Source organism: Channa argus, chromosome 14 (genome assembly GCF_033026475.1).
Source record: "Channa argus isolate prfri chromosome 14, Channa argus male v1.0, whole genome shotgun sequence".
Classification (NCBI taxonomy): domain Eukaryota; kingdom Metazoa; phylum Chordata; class Actinopteri; order Anabantiformes; family Channidae; genus Channa; species Channa argus.
In genome coordinates this window covers 7,121,486-7,140,143 of record NC_090210.1, presented here as the reverse complement: position 1 = coordinate 7,140,143, position 18,658 = coordinate 7,121,486, and the positions used below count along the sequence as shown (strand labels likewise).

At 40.0% G+C, this 18,658-nt stretch overlaps 1 protein-coding gene across 4 annotated transcripts; it reads right to left on the bottom strand.

Annotated features, from left to right (window-relative positions):
* Window positions 1-4,206: 4,206 nt before the first annotated feature.
* Window positions 4,207-18,326, bottom strand: LOC137098293 (phosphatidylinositol 4-phosphate 5-kinase type-1 gamma-like). 4 transcript variants are annotated; one of them, XM_067474398.1, is made up of 18 exons: window positions 15,912-16,542; window positions 15,538-15,569; window positions 15,342-15,431; window positions 15,075-15,205; window positions 14,841-14,958; window positions 12,474-12,626; window positions 11,645-11,944; window positions 11,179-11,387; window positions 10,991-11,074; window positions 10,667-10,715; window positions 10,382-10,466; window positions 10,033-10,206; window positions 8,939-9,095; window positions 8,741-8,809; window positions 8,121-8,661; window positions 7,346-7,420; window positions 6,012-6,098; window positions 4,207-5,896 (listed from the first exon to the last, which is right to left on the bottom strand). In XM_067474398.1, the coding sequence occupies exons 3-18, from the start codon at window positions 15,429-15,431 to the stop codon at window positions 5,894-5,896; spliced, it is 2,325 nt and encodes a 774-aa protein (XP_067330499.1). In that variant the 5' UTR covers window positions 15,538-15,569; window positions 15,912-16,542; the 3' UTR covers window positions 4,207-5,893. The 4 variants fall into 4 exon arrangements, 3 of the variants coding, with proteins under 3 accessions (XP_067330499.1, XP_067330497.1, XP_067330498.1); XR_010910596.1 differs by lacking the exons at window positions 7,346-7,420; window positions 15,912-16,542 and adding exons at window positions 7,836-7,870; window positions 17,941-18,321 and having other exon boundaries at window positions 4,208-5,896; XM_067474396.1 differs by lacking the exon at window positions 15,912-16,542 and adding an exon at window positions 17,941-18,326 and having other exon boundaries at window positions 4,209-5,896.
* Window positions 18,327-18,658: the final 332 nt, after the last annotated feature.

Below are 18,658 nucleotides of genomic sequence, written 5' to 3'. Positions count from 1 at the left end.
AAATACCACAAGAATAAACAATACAGTAATGACAAAGCAACGATACACTGAATAAAGAAGTGAAATAAATTATTTAAAATAATCTGAAACTCTTCAAGAAAGGTCATGAAACATTCAGCTTATCTGAAACAACAAGACTAACTTTATATTCAGCAATATTTTGACACTTGAAAGCAGAGAACCAAGAAGTGAACTAAACATATTGTCACCTTATAAAGTAGCAAACTTTTTCACATCCAGCAGACATGGAGCAATATTAGCACGATTTAAAGTCATGTCTCTGAACACCTGCTTCACTATCCTCTCAGAAATATCCAGCTTCTTAGTTATTTACTTTACTGTGTTCTCTATATAGTTCAGGGCTTTTGTACTAAAAATGCTGTCTGCACAATTTAGAAATGTGATGGATGAGAAGTCTCACATAGAACCAGAACAGAAAAGCCTGGGGCCAAAAAACCAAGACCATGAGCTGCAGGAAAACGTTGTAGAGTTGAGTGGAACGGCACAATGGACTCCTTCCTGTTTTAAGTAGTAATTTAAAAAATATTGATTATATCAGTGGTTTACATTTTATTTGGCAACTACCTTTTTTCTAATTTTACACAAAGCATGGTTCTGAATCTTCTATCCAGTAGTTTATATCCCCAGGCTTAGGATAACCCTAAATTACAAACAGATGGTAATTCCATAATTACAGAAAAATCCTGTGATTTCGGTTTTAATGAGAACCCAGTTTCAGCCAAATCCTGTTCAATCTGGATCCAAAGACAAGTTACACTGGAACTCACTTCACCTCTGCTCTATAAACTTTTTTTCTCAGCCTCCACTGGCTAATTTCAACCACACGATGATGTCACACTTTAGATAACCCACAGTAAATGAGTATCTGCCTAAGAAGTAAAATCTGCTATGACACACACCAGAAATATGTATCTTAAGGCCCTAAAAGCCTCTGGTACACCAGTGAAGATAATGATGATGAAGACACAGTAACTAACTTCTAAAACTGAGCTAATGAGCCTCTGACCAAACACAGTGTATTAGACGGAAACGGGGAAGAGAGCACAAGTACCAGCAGGAGAGAACCATCTACTCCGCAGCTTTGATGATATTTGTTTTAACATTAGTCAGATGAGCGAATAAGTCTTAGATCCTGTACAAACAGAGCAGAGGGGGGACGGGTCATTATCTGAGTATATCAGCGACTCAGAGTCAAGGTACCACATAGACAGAAATACCATCACTGGTGTTTGGACTGAAACCTCATTCACTCTGCCTGTGCACACATGCATGTGCTCCTATGTGTTCTGTGCATTCATCCATGTCCTCCAGTTTCAATATTTAGGCAAACCGCTGCAGCTTTGAAAGCCCCCAGGTTTGATAAACCTCTAAAAAAAAAAAAAAAAACCCCAGGAAAGCTGCATTTCCCCTCCCACATAAAGAATGACAAGTAAGTGGAAGCTCCACGAGCAGGAGAGATGGACTGAAATGAGGCGGCAGAACACCGGCAGGGAAAGTTTTGTCCTTCATCAGCCCTCCATTCCTCTATCCCTCCATCTCATTAAGGATGGATAGATGATCAATAGGAGAGAAGCAGTAGAAGGGGATTAGGATTAGAAATCGATGGCTTTGTTTTCTTCAACCTGCCAAAGATAAACACTGCCTTAAGACACTGAAAACGGAACGCAGAGTCTTTCACGGCTTTTCATCTGCATGTGAGAGGCCACGACATTCCCACTGTGTGGACTGATAGACATCTGTTTGCAGCTCCTCATGCTGAGTTAAAAAGAGACTCTTCGATCCCTTCATGAGAATGGGAAAAGTGGGGGATGGGCTCTGTTCCAATAATCTTCCACACTAAGATGCAACCAAGAACCGACTTGGTTTTTTTCCAGCCTTTTTGTTCAGCATATTGCAGTTCCACGACTGTTGAAACGCACATGTTTGAACTGTGTGTGGGAGATTATGCATCACAGTTCAGAGAATGACTACTGGTTCATAGCAAGTCGCTGTTTCAAGACTCTCTGAGAATAGCTGAAGATGCCTGATGAAGAGGTACCTGGTTGCAAAGAGAAGTGATGCTCCTCAAAACCTGAGTGGGCTGTAAGGAGTGAGGCAAGGCACTCTGGGTAGGTGAGGCTTCACCTCCCACACAGAGATTCAATAATGTATCCCCTGCTTTGATCCCTCCCTGCTTTCTATCTCTCTCTCCCTCACTCCTCTTTCCCTCTCTCTTCTCTTCACATGCACATATGTAGACACACACTGCACACTCGCCCTGTTTGTTCTAGCTTTCGCCCCTGTCTCCTTTGAAGGAACAAAGGCATTTGTTTATGTTTGCTACAGATGAAAGCGCAGCTTTGTGACGGCTCATTTCACCCAGGTACAAATGCTGCCACACCAAAATGTTTCTTTAAGTTGTGAAATACCCACAAAATAACAGAACTCTGTCCTTAGTCATTTCTATGACCGTCCTTCTTGCCTAGTGTATTTTTGTGTGTTTTGTTTATGATAAGTATGACAATATTGTTCAAAGTCACAGGTGTATGATGCTCATCCCAGCATGGATTTGGCAGAAAGCAGGAGGAGGAGCAGGAGGAGGAGCAGAAGCAGAAAGACAGACCGAGATATTGTTATCTATTATAACCTTCTGTCCCTTTGACATTCGTGATATCAGGGTTTGGAGGACAAACAGGCAGCCTCAGGTGGATTACTGGTGTACATGCAGACAAAACCATGGCAATCTGGTGCCCTACCAAAAAACCTATATTTTCCACGAGAGTTAAAAGATAACTTCGAAGATCTAACATCATCACGTTGTTCACAATCCTCATACAGATGCTAAAACCAACACTTTTTATTCTCCACTTATGTTTGGTTTATTGTCAGCCAGCAGCGTGGATTAGCTTGCTTGTCTGTGCCATAAACCTCCTACACGCCCAGAACTAATCCAGGCGGCTGACTGACAGAGTAAACGTGAGAGAAAGTCTTTTTTAGTTTTAGTCAGTGCATGTTGATTGTGGACAATACAATAATTTATAAAATGAGGTTATACTTTAAAGAATGACTAATCATAGTATTTAGAATTTTACATTACTGTCAACAAAGCTCATCAAGCAAGAAAAATGTGCTGTGTTTCCCAACAACACTTTGAAGCAGTTCGAGAATATGTCTTTGGTTTACAAAATGCTAATGAAGTTTCTAAACTAGCAGTGCAATGTGGATTTTATTGGTCATTCACACTGGAGTTGATAGTGCATTTGTTTGGAACTATTTTCAAGGGTGGATTGATATGCATGTGGCGCTCTAAGTACTAACTACAACATATGGGGTAGACTCAAAATAAACTGCAATGACGCCTTGCTCATAATGAAAAAATATGTCCACCATTGTAACAGTGTGGCTCACTGATATGTTTTTAATAGGTTTCTGACAACAATGGAGCTGTGTAGCACAGAGGGATAAGCTGTATCAGGTAAGTCTGATAAAGTAGGATTAATTCATTGTTGGTTTTTGTCTTCTCGTGGGATTTGCTGACAATAGGAAAGACCTATCCAGTAGTGCAACTCACTGCCCTTCAGTCAGTTGCATGACTGCTAAAGGAAAACCCTCCTGGGTTAGAGTCAAGGAGACAGAATTGAGGAGGCTGGGGAAGAAGTGAAAAGATTAGTTGCATGTATGTATGTGTGTGTGTGTGTGTGTGTGTGTGTGTGTGTGTCTTCAGAGGTACAAGGACAAAAAAGAAAGACAAACGCAAGGAGAAGGGCATTTTCAAATTTGTCAGGTGGCTGCTGATCCTTGTTCATCATGGCCTAACACGGCTGACTTATGACCCTGGGTGAAATTCACGTCTTGCTTCCACACAAAGCAGATGCGTGTGTCCCTCCACAGGCATGTACACACAGAGATGCAGAACACAGTGAAAGCACACTGCAATCACTGTCTTCAGGGGGGACTTTTCATTTGCTGTGTGTGTTTTATGTATATTTTGATTCTACTTTTCTCATTTTCTGCATGTGAGTGAACACTATAGGACCTGTAGACAGTCAGCTCGTAGCCCAGTGAAACCACATCGATCCTTATCTGTTTTATTTTAATTAAGTTTTAGGAGCAATGCCTGTGCAGATAAAAAAAAATGCCAGTCCACAAAAAGGAATCAAGATTTCATATCATTATGTCTGTGTGCGTTAAAATGTCGCTATGATGTGGAGGGACGAGATACGAGGCTTTAAGTCTTCCCTTTATAGTGCATAAAGAACAAAATAAAATCAATCATGGCCTATAGGCAGCTCTTTTAGTAGCATATGTCTTTGTGCAAAGTACTTTTTACAGGGCGTTTACGAGGGGTGAATATTGCAAATATTATAAAGAAGAATTGAACAGTATTGAGAATTACATTTGAGACATTTTGGTGACATCTAGTGGATTAAATATGCAAATAACATTCAACAATTACAAAAAATGTGCCCCTTGCAGAAGCTGTATGAACCATATTGTTTTAGAAAATCATAAATTACTTTTTTATACAATATAATCTTTATTTTCTTTAGCACAGTGCTAACAAACAGGCTGGTTAGGTTCAGCAGATGCAAATAACAGACTACAGTAATATATTACAGCAGTGCTTGTTGTCACAGTCAGGAAGTTTAATTATGGTCAGTTGCGTTTCCACAAGTTTCACCAGGTATAAGATGGAAGGTACTGTGTGTCTAAACTGTATAGAAAAGCGACTGAGGTTAGCTCAGTTTGTTTAATTTCAGTTCTAGCATTCATCCAGAGCCATTAAACACGTGTGCTGCCCATATTTCCACATGCCATAGTTCTCCTACACCAAACATGCTTACAGCTAGTTCAGACTTTCGTCGTCCATAACAACATTGGATAGACATTATTTTACACATCTCCATATCACACATTATACATTGTACATGCAAATGCATGCACACACAAAAAAAGGTGCACAGACAGACTTACATAAAGACCTCAAAGAACTCACACAGATTATCTACAACTTAAAAAAGATAATTTGATTCATTAGTTTTTTTCTCAATCTCTGTGTATTAAATACTAAAAAAGTGAAAATGAATGGCTGCTATATTGTTTTAACTATGCCTGAAGAATTTTCTTCATAAATGTGGCTACAATATCAAAAAGAGTTAGGAAAATGAGTTAGTCAATAAGGCATTTTAACACAACCATTCATTGTCAGATTAATGTATCTTTGTTGGACACATTGGAAAAACAAAACACTTTGCACACACTGTATTTTTACAATGCAACATTACCTGTGTTTGAGTGTGTTAGTGTGTTAAATTGTATGACAAAACAACTAAACATATTAAAGATCATTTCAAAAGACCTCACACTGTTAAAGTGCTAAAAATAAACAGTACACAGCTTGGACATGCCCCTAGTGGAAAATAAATGTACATATAAATTTGAACTTAGGTAAAAGAAAAAACATAGAGATTTGTTGCATAGTCAGAGCTGGCACAGTGCAGCATGACTAATGAACACTAAAACTCCCACAGCAGTCAGCACGTCTGCAACAATACGTGACAGCCACAAGAATCATAAAGAAATTAACTCAGCTGATTGTTCCACGTGATATGTGATTTCTCAGCTCGATATCTGTCAGATTGTCCATGAATTGATTATATTAATTCAGGATTTTTTGCATAACATTTTGATAATTTTCTTTATATATGTGTTTGCACGCTATACTTCAATTATTTCATGTTCATTCCTTTAGTTTCTATCACAGTTGGCAAAGCAAGCTTCCACATGCAGCTTGGGCAACCAGGATGAAATCTTCACAGTGTCCTGGTGTCTTTACTAAAAAACCTCACAGCTTCTGTATATGGAGACCTGTCACTGCTGTCTTCATTGTGAGTTACTGACAGAGAAATAGAACGAGAGAAACAGAAGAGCAATGAGAGATGCTAACAGGACCACAGCAAATATACCCACTCATCTATGTTCTGTGAATTATACACCATCCATGTACTCACTGTCTCACTATCCCCCTCTGAGCCCCTTCTGGACTCTGAGCCAGTGTGCAGAGGAGAGTACACCCAGCTCCGGTCCTCCTGAGTGTTCTGTCACCAAGCATAGACACCAGAGGGGAACAGCAGAAGATAGAGAAATTAGAATTGGGATTATGCAGTTACTGTATAACAACATTCCTTTAGACAAGCTGCACTCTACAGTCTTTATGGGTGAGGGCTGCAAAGGGCCTGCTCAAAGTGCCCAATGGATGTGGTTACTACTGATGATATTTGAAAGAAGTTTTAATTGAAGGTTTGAGGACAAGATAAGCAAACAAGACATGTCCTATTGTCTATAATTATGTGTATATATATATATATATATATATATATATATATATATATATATGTTTTTGAGAAACAGTGGAATAGTGAGGGTGACATTATGATCTGACAAAGATGGTGCAATTTCAATTTAAACTCACAGAAAACATTTTCACATTTTTTTGTGACAAATTTGATCTGTAATATAAACACAATTTACTATCAAAGTCAGAACAGTTTTCATGATTTAATATCAGAGATTTCTGCATGTCAGTTTTTGTTCACTTACTAGTTTAAAGTAATCATGGCTATGATGGAAATTCTAGTATCTGTATCTAGTGTTTACACACATTTGTCTCAAAATCTCATGACATGGCTTTTGGCTTTTAAACAGTTTTCTAATTATTATTTATAACTAGGTAAATTATAACTAAGAATATTTTAATTAATTCATTCATTGCTGCATTTATACTAATGGGAATTTGATGCTATAGAGATTTGTATTTGTATTTGATAGGATTTATCAGGGGGTTTTCTGGTGCTTTCAAATGTGCAGCTTTGAGAAAGTGAGGTTTCCAGCATCAGACAGGGGATTTCACTGTAGTCAGACACTATAGCACTAATCAGCTCTTCAGCTGCTCTGTGCTACCTGAGTATTGGAGGGCAGGAGCTGGGGGGATCACTAAAAGCACAAAGACAATAGAAGCTACAGTCAACTAACTGCAGAAAGCCAAGATCCTCTTATTTAAATGACTGTACCCTGGAAACGTGTTACATAAAGACGCATGCTCCATTTAAATGCACAAGATGGCCCTTCAGAAGCCGCGGCTTTCATAAGCAGTGTTCTTACTTGCAGACATAGCACTAATTAAGTCCTGTCCAATGCACTATAGCTTTATTTGTACGTCCTTCTGAAGATCCATAAGCAGCAGTGCTTGTGACAATCCAAATGGACCAGCTACCAGCTATGCAGTGGTATGAGGGAATATCTCCTAGTAGTACAAATTACTCCAACTACTTTGCATGTGACTTACATTGTAACTTGAGCTAGAGTTTAGCTTACGACGGCCAAGAACTGGAGAGTACACCCAATATCTGCCATCTGCATACTGGTGCATGGACAAACACACACACACACACACACACACAAACAGATGAACACACAGAGGTATGGAATTTGTACACAGGACAATACTTGGAATTCAGTTGTTTTTAGTTGATATATAACAAAAGAGAAATGTTGTGAGATGACAGAAGTGGTTATTAGAAATGCAAGAAAGAACAGAAAGTGGAAAATAGAGACATTTTTTTCAATGTGTTTGACATTGACAGCTTGCATAAATGCAGAAAGACAGATATAAATACATCATTCTAATAAAGGAAAGACAACCGCTGTGGTCTGCCGTTACATTCGAAAGCATAAAGTATGATTGGTGGCTTGTATGGTGTGAAAGAAAGCACTTTGGGCAGCAAGAACAACCCCATAGTACGTGCATATGGCAAAACACACACATCCCCCCTCACCATCATAACTCTACCACGCTGTCCTGACTGAGCCACTGAAAGAGACCCAATAGATCAAATAAACAGACAAAGAAAAGGTTCTTTACTTTCTGGAAGCGAGTTTAGTAACGAAAGTAATATTGTAATGTATCATCATTTTATGCATTTTATTTGTCGGCTTCTACACCTATGGCACAACAATTTAGCCTGTTGTTATCTTTTGAAATTAGCTGTTTAATTTATTTTTTTACATCTCCAGCAAAAGACAGGTGAACAAGCAAACAAGAAATAACAACAAAGACTTACAAAGTAGATGTCGGACACCTGCACTTCCCCATCCAGTGAGTTGTGGCTGCTGGACACAGACAGCTGATTGGATGACGTACACGTCACCTGCTGAGGTACCTGTGGGCTCGGAGGTACAGAGCAGGGAGGTGTTGAGGGGAGATGATGAGAGGAGCTCTGCGTGGAGGAGTGAGGAGACGCAGGGCAGATGGGAATAAATGCTGAGGCAGGAGGCAGGGTGGAGGCGTAAAGACCTGAAGTGGGAAGTGTGCACTGTGCAGATGAATGAGAGCCATGAGCAGAAAGAGTGGAAGACTGAGCAACTGTGGGAGAGGTGAGTGGTTTGGTGGATGGACGGATGCATGAAGAAAGTGTGGAGGATGATGGCTGAGACAACTGAGCAGTGGAGGAAGAAGACACAAAGGAAGGGGGAAGAGTAGAGGCAGAATATGCTGAGGACGGCGTGGATGAAGTAATAGCAAGGGGGCGATGATCAGGGGACAGATGGCTGGGAGAGGTCATTTCCATCCTCTGTGTGAGCTTGGGGCTCTTTGGGATTTTACTACACAGAGAGACAAAGAATACGGTTACAATACTGCTACAAGGTTAGATATGGGTATTAAGTTAGTAACTGTGTGTACCTGAGCTCCACCTCCACTGTTATAGTATCCTGCTTTTCTCCATGGACCTGAACTATCTCCTTCTGTGACCTGAAAGTACACAAGAAAACGCAGATCACACATGAGAAGCAGTAAAGTTGGATATGTGAAACCAGCCTTGCACCATCGTTAGCTTTACAAATCAGATAGGAGATTTCCTGTTCATTCAGGTCCTCTGACCTAGCCACGCACGGTGAGTGCATTTGTCTCCTGTAGCGTGGGTGCTCTGGTGTATCAAAGGGTGTGGTCGGTAAGGAGTTGTTGGAGGAGAGTGTTGTAGCGATGGATGCTGTAGTAGCATCTTCAAATGATGGAGGAGTGCAGGGTGGCTCTCTCCCTGAGGGGCATAAAATGATCATGAGTCATGGGGAAGAGGAGAATATACAAGGAAAATATACAAACAAACAGAGCTTATGTAAGTCCTTTTATAACAAGTCATCAGGAATAATATCGATGTCTAACTGATTCACTCAAACTATCTTTCAGTCCTATGATCTCTGTCCAACAGCCCTGTTCTGTTTGATGATCTGCTGGGTTTTTTTTTTTTAACATCTTATGCTGGGATTAATTTTTATTGTATCATTTATTTCCTAACAAGTTGTTTGCTTGCACAGGTTTTAGTCATTTTAACATTGTATGTATTTGTGAACACAGTGTGGTAAGTGTGAATGTGGACATCAAATATTGCACATTTACTTTTGCTTACTTTGCAGATTGTCTCAAACTAAGTTGAATATCTTTGTACTCACAGTAGCAAGGGGACACAAGCCTTTCTTTAACAATCACTTCTTCTCTTTATTTATTTATTCTAGCACTTATTGCTTCCTATGTACGCAGCACATTATACTTTTCTAAAGCTTTTATTGCTAGAATATGTAGTCGATTTGTTTAAGTTTTACTGTGATGCTGTTGCAATTCTGCTACTGCTTTTCTATTTCTCCAAAGGGATCAATAAAGGTTCACTTAATTTCATTTAAAGAGAAAATGGAGCACTCAACTGCAGGCAATTGAAGCTATTAGTGTGCCAAGTTCAGGCTTACACAAAGTAACAGGGAAAATCCAACAGTCACTAGTTAACTTCATTATTTTCTTATTTTTTTAATATATTCAAGCAGCATTAACATGGTCCCTGCTGTTGGTTAAAGCATCTGGCCTTGATAAACACAGACAATATTGAAAGCTACGGTGTAATTATCCAATTTTTCTGCTCATATACATTCATGTCATGTCACGACATACCAATGTTGCCTACCATAGTTCACAAGAAGTCCTACCATTGTCTTCAAGCATTGGGAAGATGCAAGCTCCACGCAAGTTCTCCAAGTTGTCCAGGTTTTCCTGCTTCTCATCACTCAATGAGGGACGTTGCCCTGCGGAAGTGGTCCCAACACTGGACTTTGACATGGTGAGAGTCCCTCGGCCCCTCTTAGATGGAGACGACCGCAGTGCTGTGAAGGCAAGCAACACTTACAACACTGCAGTCTCATACCAAATAGTAAAATGTCCCAATTTTCAAATCGGATGGAAAATAAATAAATACTTATTTAGCATTAGTGCCATCAAAAAAACAAGAAAAACAAGATAAAGAAGAAGGGTTGGGTTCATGCACATTTGTGGACTCACAGCAGCTCTTCTTGAAGACAACGGTGCTACAGAATTTGTAGAACCTCTCAGCATAGAAACCAGGTCTGTGAACTGACACTGTGTCCTAGTTGTGACACAGAGAGACCAGACAATTTTAATGACTTTGAGTTTTTCATAAACAATGGCAACAAATCAAAGACAAACATAATGGCAAAATAAGGCAATAAATAAATGAGTAATTAAACAAATAAATTTGATACAGTATTAAGGTGTGTTTTGCTTGGATACAGACGATTACATAATACCTTTGTTAAAGCTACTCACCCCGTCATGGATGAGAGATTTCCAGGAGTGCTCCAGTTTTTTAATCATCCTGTTAAACAATTAAATAATTTAGTTGAAGTCATTCAACGACTTACTGTGGTTACCTGGCAACCTGGGGCTGAAATAGTGGCCGAAACCTCATTTGCAGAGTAGCTGCGCATTTTCACATTAGGCTGATCAACACTCAGTATGTCCACACTTGCTATGGTCCTTGTTCTTCCATTTTAAACACAAAAGTTCAGTTAAACTACATTTTGATACAAACGCACCTATTACAAGCCCGTTTCTCACAAACCCTGATAAGTAAGATGTTTTGTTGCCTACCTGTAGGACTGCAGAATGTCAATGATGCCGATAAACAGCAGGAGACCCTCTCCTTTGGCGTTCACAGCAGGAATACCACCCATACTAAGAAAATGACAAACATTACATTACAACACATTAGAGAACATTACAGTAACTTCTAAATTCAATGTGATGACACAGGCAAACATTATCGAAGTGCGGCCTACGTGTCATCATGGTCCAGTGAGTCCCTGCATGTTGAGCCTCCCTGTATAGACTCCATGGCAGTGGAATACAAGGCCCTCTGGGCTGCAGGCCTCTTTTCATCAGCACCTCCTGCTGAGGAGCTCTGAGGCTGATGATCTCTCTCTGCTTGGTTCTTATTGTGGATCCCAAGCAACAAACTGTAGTCCATAATCTTAAAACTCTCCAGAACCTGTTGCAAATGTATACATATCATTTCAAAACATGTCCTGAGCTTCAAAGAAAATTTGCGACATTTTATATATATCTACTTAATTTTTAAGAGGGACACAGAGGGGATTTTTGCTCTACTCTTTAATTGCTGTGTTATTCATCCACTCAGAAGAAGTCAAATACAGAGCCAGATGTTAAATATTTCATGTCCTTTGCTACTTAAAAAAACAAACAAAACTAAAACGCTGTTCTACTTCTGTTCTACTTCTCTCTCACCAGACAGTCTCGCTGCAGTGTTTTCACCAGAGCGTTGTATGTATCCTGGTCCAGAGTGAGACCATCAGGAATGTCACTGAGAAAGTCCAGGTCTTTAAAAGTGGGTCTGCACTTCTCCCTTTCCTTCTTGGACGCTCGCCTCTTGTATGTGGAGCCTTTCAGATCAAACTTGAGGTGCATACGTACAGAGCGTGGTAAAATATTGTTCATCACAACAACTCTGATGTTCTTGCCCCCACACTGAACGCAGTACAGGCCGAAGAACTTTGGCAGCAAAGTCCGTGGGTTCTGGTTCAAATTCTGGGGACAGCAGAAAATGGAAGACAAAAGACAGAGAGAAATATAGAAATATTGTTTAAAACTTAGCTTGTGGTGCTTGGGCCCTAATGATCTGCACTCATCTCAGCCATATGTGTCTCCTCTGTGCAACTGCTGGGTCTCAGTCAGGTACAACCTCTCTGCTCCTATCTATTACAAGGCCACCTGCTGTTGTCACTGCTGACTGGAGTCAACATCATGGGGTAGGATAATGGGGATAAAGATAACAAGATGTTTCAGCTGCTAATACACAAACACCCCCCAAATCCAAATCTTTGAATGGATGAACTATTACAAGACTTACGGCAGAGGTTTAAATCTTACAATTCCACCCGAAAACAAAGTATTAATAAAGTAATTAAGATAGAAGATAGTAATTAAGAAGAAATAAACTTTTGCTGTAAACAAAATTATTCGTTTTTGAAATCCATGGCTATATCGCTACTTTATTCTAAATATCAAAATGGTGCATTTGAATTTATCATAATGATTTAGAGTATGTTTGACTTACCATATAGTATCCAGGAAGCAGTTTCTGTAGAAACTCAGCCTCTTTGTGCTGTAAAGTTTTAATAATAAACTCATCATCACGTGTTACGTAGAATATGGAGCCGCTAGCTCCTGGATTTGTCAACTCAATCAGTTGCTCATTACATAGAGAGTACTGGAAAGAGAAGAGACACAGAAGAATAAAAACAGATTAGAATTCAGTTAACTCTGTTTTAAGGCTTTAATTTGACATAAAACATTAGAAAGGCGATTTCAAAATACAGTACAGTTTAAAGATCACACTCTATGTTTAGGATGAGTAGTTTAACCCTCTGGCAAATAAGGTTGTTTAAATGTCATTATATGTCACCTGTGAAATGTTGTTTGCTTCACCAAATTTGTAAATCAAGCCTTACAACTACTGCAGGATTACACATCACTGTTAATATCGGATCTAATAGAGTTTTCAAATAGCCATATAAATGACTAAATGACTAATATATCTGGGTGTTCACCTAAACAATAAACTGGACTGGACAGATAACACAGATGGACAGATGATGCCCTTTATAGGAAAGGACACAGCAGACTCTTTCTGCTGAAGAGACTAAGGTCTTTTGGAGTGCAAGGAGCACTACTGAAGTCCTTTGACTCGGTGGTGGCCTCAGACATTTTTTATGGCATTGTCTGCTGGTTCAGCAGGAAGAGACTACATAAGTTCAGAAAGGCCGGCTCAGGCCTGGGGATGCCCCTGGATACAGTACAGGAGGTGGGGGAAAGGGGGATGGTAGTCAAGCTATCATCCTAGCTGGAGAACAAATCCCACCCCATGTATGACACAGTGATACACGGGGTGGGATTTGCAGCTCCTTCAGTGACAGACTCTCAGACTTTAAACCCAGAGCTGCTCCCAGTGAACAAATACTCGCTATAATATGCATTCTTGTTAAAGATTCTAACACTGTGCAATAACATCAACCCTAGTGCAACTGTTTGTTGGTTGATTGAATACGTATTTGTACTGTATACTGACTTTTTGTTTTTTAATCCTGTACAGAAATTTTGCACATGTGCACTCATGTCTGAATACAAAAAGGATGATAAGATAAGTAACATAATTATTGTAAAAAGGCAAAACATTTTAAAGTATTTAGATTATTGCATGAGTAAATCATTGCATGTTGTTTCAGATTGTAAAGATTCCTGTTCACTTAGTGTCAACATTAATATTAGAAAATATTATATGACAATCATATAATATATACAATCATAAGCAGTCAGTGTATACCACAGTATAGTATTAGGAACAGTAAAGCTCCAGTAACTTCCAGTAAAGTTACAAAATTCTCTTTGGACCTGCTGCTTTCACCCACGTCATGCTGGTGCTGAATGTTAAGTGCACTAGCAGGAGTCAAACTAAAGTAAATTATATTAAACTGCACTCAGAGCAGCTCAGCCTAAACACTAATAGTGTGCTTAAAATTCGGGGCAACTGTGGATCAAGAGGTAGAGCAGTCATCCATCAAAAGCAAGGCTGGTGTTTCGATTGCTGGCTCCTCCTGTCAAATGTCAAATTGTCTTTGAACAAGACACTGAATTTCAAGTTATTTGCTCCCAGTGGGTCAGGCCACCTCAGCGTCAGCACGTGTGAGTGTAAGTGTGAATAAGTGAATGAGAAGCAGTGTGAAGTACTTCTGGTACTGTCAAGGAGGGAAGCACTAAGTGCCGACCACTGATCATTTAATTTTAAACCCACTATCATTGAACTAAAGACCCTGGAACTTTGTAAACAATGAAATCAGTTTAATGAAATTTAAAGCTGAAGACGAGACAGAAGGACCCAGTACATCGTGTTAATTTGTCTATCCAAGTAATGATATTTACATATTTTTATTACTCCACCAAGAAGAACATGTCAAGACAAAAAACGAACTTCTCTGTCACTGTCTGCTACCACTACTTGAAGTTAAAAAAAGAAAGCTAATCTCAATCTGGAAGAGGCAGAATGAGAGCTTAAATGTGTAGCTGTGTAGTACTGTGTGTTCACAATGACAAGCAAGACAAGTAAGGGGACGTGAAATAGTCTTTTTTGTGTTTGTGTGTACACGCTTTAATTTGTATGTGTATAAGTCAAATGCTTTGAGGACACTTTACACAAATCTATCTAATTTATGTTATGTTATATTATACAATACAAATATAAGAAAGAGTTCAATAATATAACAGCAAAAGAACAGTTGATTAACCAATAGGTGTTTATGCTACGTGATGTGCAAATATTTTACTACTAATACTCTATTAAGCAGTAAGCAACGGTAATATTTGACTGCACTTTATAAGCTTTCACACAAAATGCATCATGAGTCACAGGAGAAAATCAATATCTCACCAGGTAGTCATCTGGTCGGATCCCAAACAGCTCTCTGAAGTAGCGGAAAGCCACTGGGGCGTAAGTTTTGAACCTGAAGTCTGGGTAATGGTGGGCAGGCGTGAGGTTACTGCCTTCACTGTGTGGAGCAGGGTGGGACAAACAGGAAGTGTAGAAGAAGAAGAACAGTTATATTACATACTTACCAACCACATATGGTCATAAACATGCAGGAACAAACACTCACTAACACACCTGGGAAAGAAGATGCTTTCGACCACATAGAAATCCTGCATCAGCACATCTCTCTCAGGCTTGGAGCTGAGGTTGCCAACAGTATATCCAATTCCCAGCTGAATGGCCCCTTTCAAGGCAGAGGAGGTGGTCTGGAGGTGGAGAACAGTAAAAAGAACAGCAGATGTAGGTGGAAAGTAGTTGATGAAATCGTGATACCAAGCAAACCTACGTACAGTATGTAAGACAAAAAGAGAGAAAAGAAAAAGAGGAAAGCTGAAAGCCTACCTTCTTGTACGTTGTCTCTCCTGAGGAATCCACCCTCCTGTGACCAATCTTTTTCTCGTGGCCTGGGCCCACTCCGAATGGGGACGGCATCTGGCATGAGGAAAGTAAAACCACCCAATGAAAAAAGGGGAATAAAACATGAAAGCAACAGAGACAGGAGAGACAGACAGGTGTGTAGTGTAAAGGAGCTTCTCACCTCTGTTATCTGAGCCTCCTTCTTGGCTGAATCTGCGGAGAGAAGAGAGAAGAACAAGGGTGAAAAGGATCTAGATCTTGTCATTATTTAGCACATTAGCAGTTCACGATCTACTCAAATATGCCAACTTTAGCATCACACTCACACTGGGATTAGCCGTAAATTTAAGTCATAGAGTTAAGAAATGCCCATCCTGCTGAGCAAGGGATAGTGAGAGAGTATGTTCTCCAGAACTGCCACTAATGGAAATCATCATATGCATCTCTCAACTCAGGCTGTAAACTAAACGGGACACTGCACAATACATTCACTTTACTAGATACAGCTATCTGTACAAATCAGTCTTGTTCAAAATAAACTGGTGGTTAACTCACCAGCAGATGTCAGATAATCCAGAATGGGAAGAAAAAAAGCGTGCAGCAAAAGTTCTGGCAAAACCAAAATGTGACATTCAGCAGTCAAACCACTACAGTGTGTAGCCAGTGTTTTCTATTCCTGGATTAGGTAGATTTGTACTGTCAAGGTAAAAACTCTATTGGATTGACTTCCTCCCTAATCTGAATGCTGTCATTGGCTGAGTTCTCCAGATCACATCACCAGCCAATCACACACGAGGATTAGTAAGAATCTTTCTAAAGACATGAAGGACACAAATAGCTGTAGCTGTATAGTATGTATCTGTGTATTGAAGAGTGTGGCGAGTTCACAGTACTAGATACTACGTGTTTTTCATCACCATGGCAAATTCCAGGCTGTGTGAGGGTGAAGATTAAGAAAGTGCTGCTGACAGATCTGCGATAATGAATCTTTAAGCCGTGTTAAAGCACACAGTGCAGCAGATGTTGCTGTCACTAAGGCACCACAGACTACAGTTAATCTACAATATGATCTGTATCTTAATGGCAGGTCACTGGTTGCTCAGTAGGAAAAAAATGCAATTTGATCATCCAAGACTTTTTGCTTTAAATAACAAATGAAAACCTCAAAATTGTGCTAGAGGAAAAAACAGAGTAATCAGAACTCATACTCTGGAACTATAAATATTTGTCCAAAATTTCATTGCACTTTGACCAATTTGTGTTGAGATACTTCAGCCTGAACGAAAGTAGTGGACTTACTGACTGACCTGCAGACAGCACCTACATCACTGTACAGAAATGTGGCCAGGATGGAGAACAAATTGGGTTGAAAAGGAACATGCTGAAGAACATTTGAATGCATGCAACGCACTTTAGAAAAGAGGCAAACAAACAGGACAGGAAAAGTGTTTAAAGACATCATCTGTGTACCAAAATTCATTATGCAACTGCAAACAATCTAACCACATTTAAATTAACTTCTTCTTTTTGGGACTTGCCGTGCAGCGACAGAATACATATGGCTACCCACACATATAACCTACATCAAGACCTGTCAGGTAACAATAAGAAAGAGTATCCTTGGGCAGGCTCACACAAAGAGTCTTTGTGGGATTAGGGTCAGGTCACAATAATGTGCCACTGATATGTAAGCTACAGACAGAACAAACTCTTTGCACTATTTCCGATTCCTGCCTCTTAACTGTTGGACAGTTTGTATGTAGTGTTAAAACACACACAAAAAATGTGCATGTAATGGAAGCTGCCTTACTAAATTTATTTGTGTAATCAATCATTTTGTGTCAGTGTCAGCGGAGTCTCTCTGAAGCCCGTGGGTGTCATAGTAAAGCGGATTGGATATCTTCCTTATCAGGTGACAAAATAGCAGGCTGTTGACTTTAATGTGACACCAAACTCAGCAGCATAAAACCTTTTTGACCAATGTAACTGAGAAGAGCAGGTGCCTTCTACCCAATTATGCACAACCTATTGTCTTTTTAGCCATGACATCAATTCATTGCATCAGTATCCACAGGATATGAAGTGTAGGGTTTATAATTCCATATGAGATTATGTAAAACCCTCTTCTGGACACTGATGAGCCAAGGAGTAAAGAGACACCTTAGAGACCATAGTATGTGTCCTAGAATGGACGCTGAGCATCCAGGTGTGCATGTGCGGCTCCTGCTTCTGTTGGACAAAACACAGGTGCTTGCGTGGTCTGAGGATGTAGTCACACCGCTGCACCTTGTGTTTGTGTAACGACCATCCATTTAAAACAGAGTAGCAGTGGCTTCAGTCGAGACACTGCAGCCAAGCATTTTATTATTCATTTTCCACAGCTTTGGCACATTTGACTATCATTTTCGGTGCCTGTGTTGATGCATCCACATGTGGTCTATTTACATTAAAGCAGCTTCTCTTTAACGTCCACCTTCCCATCTTCCGTGCGCGTGCTGTCGGGTAGGAATAAACCCACTACAATGATGGGACGACTGCACGCTTAGCTCAAATAAATGACTGACTTTAAAAGAAACATACAAACCGATGTCCCCTAGTTCAAGCTGTAGACACAGGCCGGCGGCCGCTGCCTCACTTGTAGTCCCGCCAGCCTCGGTTTCCGCAGTGCTCCCCTCCATCTGCCGGACGGTTTCTGGCGGCGACGCGCTGCCTTGTCTTTCTTCCTCAGCGAGAAGTAGATGCTGCGGTGTGGGTCATGAAACTGTCCTGAAACCCTGTCATTTCATCTTCTTCAGTTTACTGATAAAGACTACATGGCCCAAAGAATGTAGGTATATCTTTGGCTGTATGTTGCCAAATGCTGTGACTCACTCGCTGCCAGCGGTGCTGATCATCTCTGCCGCTGCTGTGCGTCATCACTGTCACGCAAAGGCTGGTGCGTGAGCCGCTACAGCATCACAGCTGTTTCACCATCTAGCAAATGTTTGTCTTTAGAATACATGCAGTATTTGTAAAATACGGGATATCTCCAGGATGGGAAAAGCCTTTTCTTTGGACATAACAATAAATCTAATTAAGTGGAAATACCGCAAAAAAAAAAAACATCAAGCATAATGTCACGGATATCAATAGTAAAATTACCAGTCAGAAATTAATTAAAAAAAATAAATAAATGCAGGAGACTGTAACCAGGACGCGTCTGACTGTTCTTGAGTAGCCAAACCAGTAATTTAAAGCAACAGAACATCGGTAATGAGACAAAGTTCACAGATGTTTTCCATCCAGTCTGATGGAGCTGGAGA

What these genes read in the sequence shown, in the direction of transcription:
- LOC137098293 (XM_067474396.1), bottom strand. Translation starts at nt 18,034, where the DNA reads ATGGAGGGGAGCACTGCGGAAACCGAGGCTGGCGGGACTACAAGTGAG. An exon ending in GAAAGCATCTTCTTTCCCAG is followed by an intron (nt 14,959 to 15,074) that starts GTGTGTTAGTGA and finishes TGCTCCACACAG; the next exon opens with TGAAGGCAGTAACCTCACGC. An exon ending in TCACTGGACCATGATGACAC is followed by an intron (nt 11,075 to 11,178) that starts GTAGGCCGCACT and finishes TCATTTTCTTAG; the next exon opens with TATGGGTGGTATTCCTGCTG.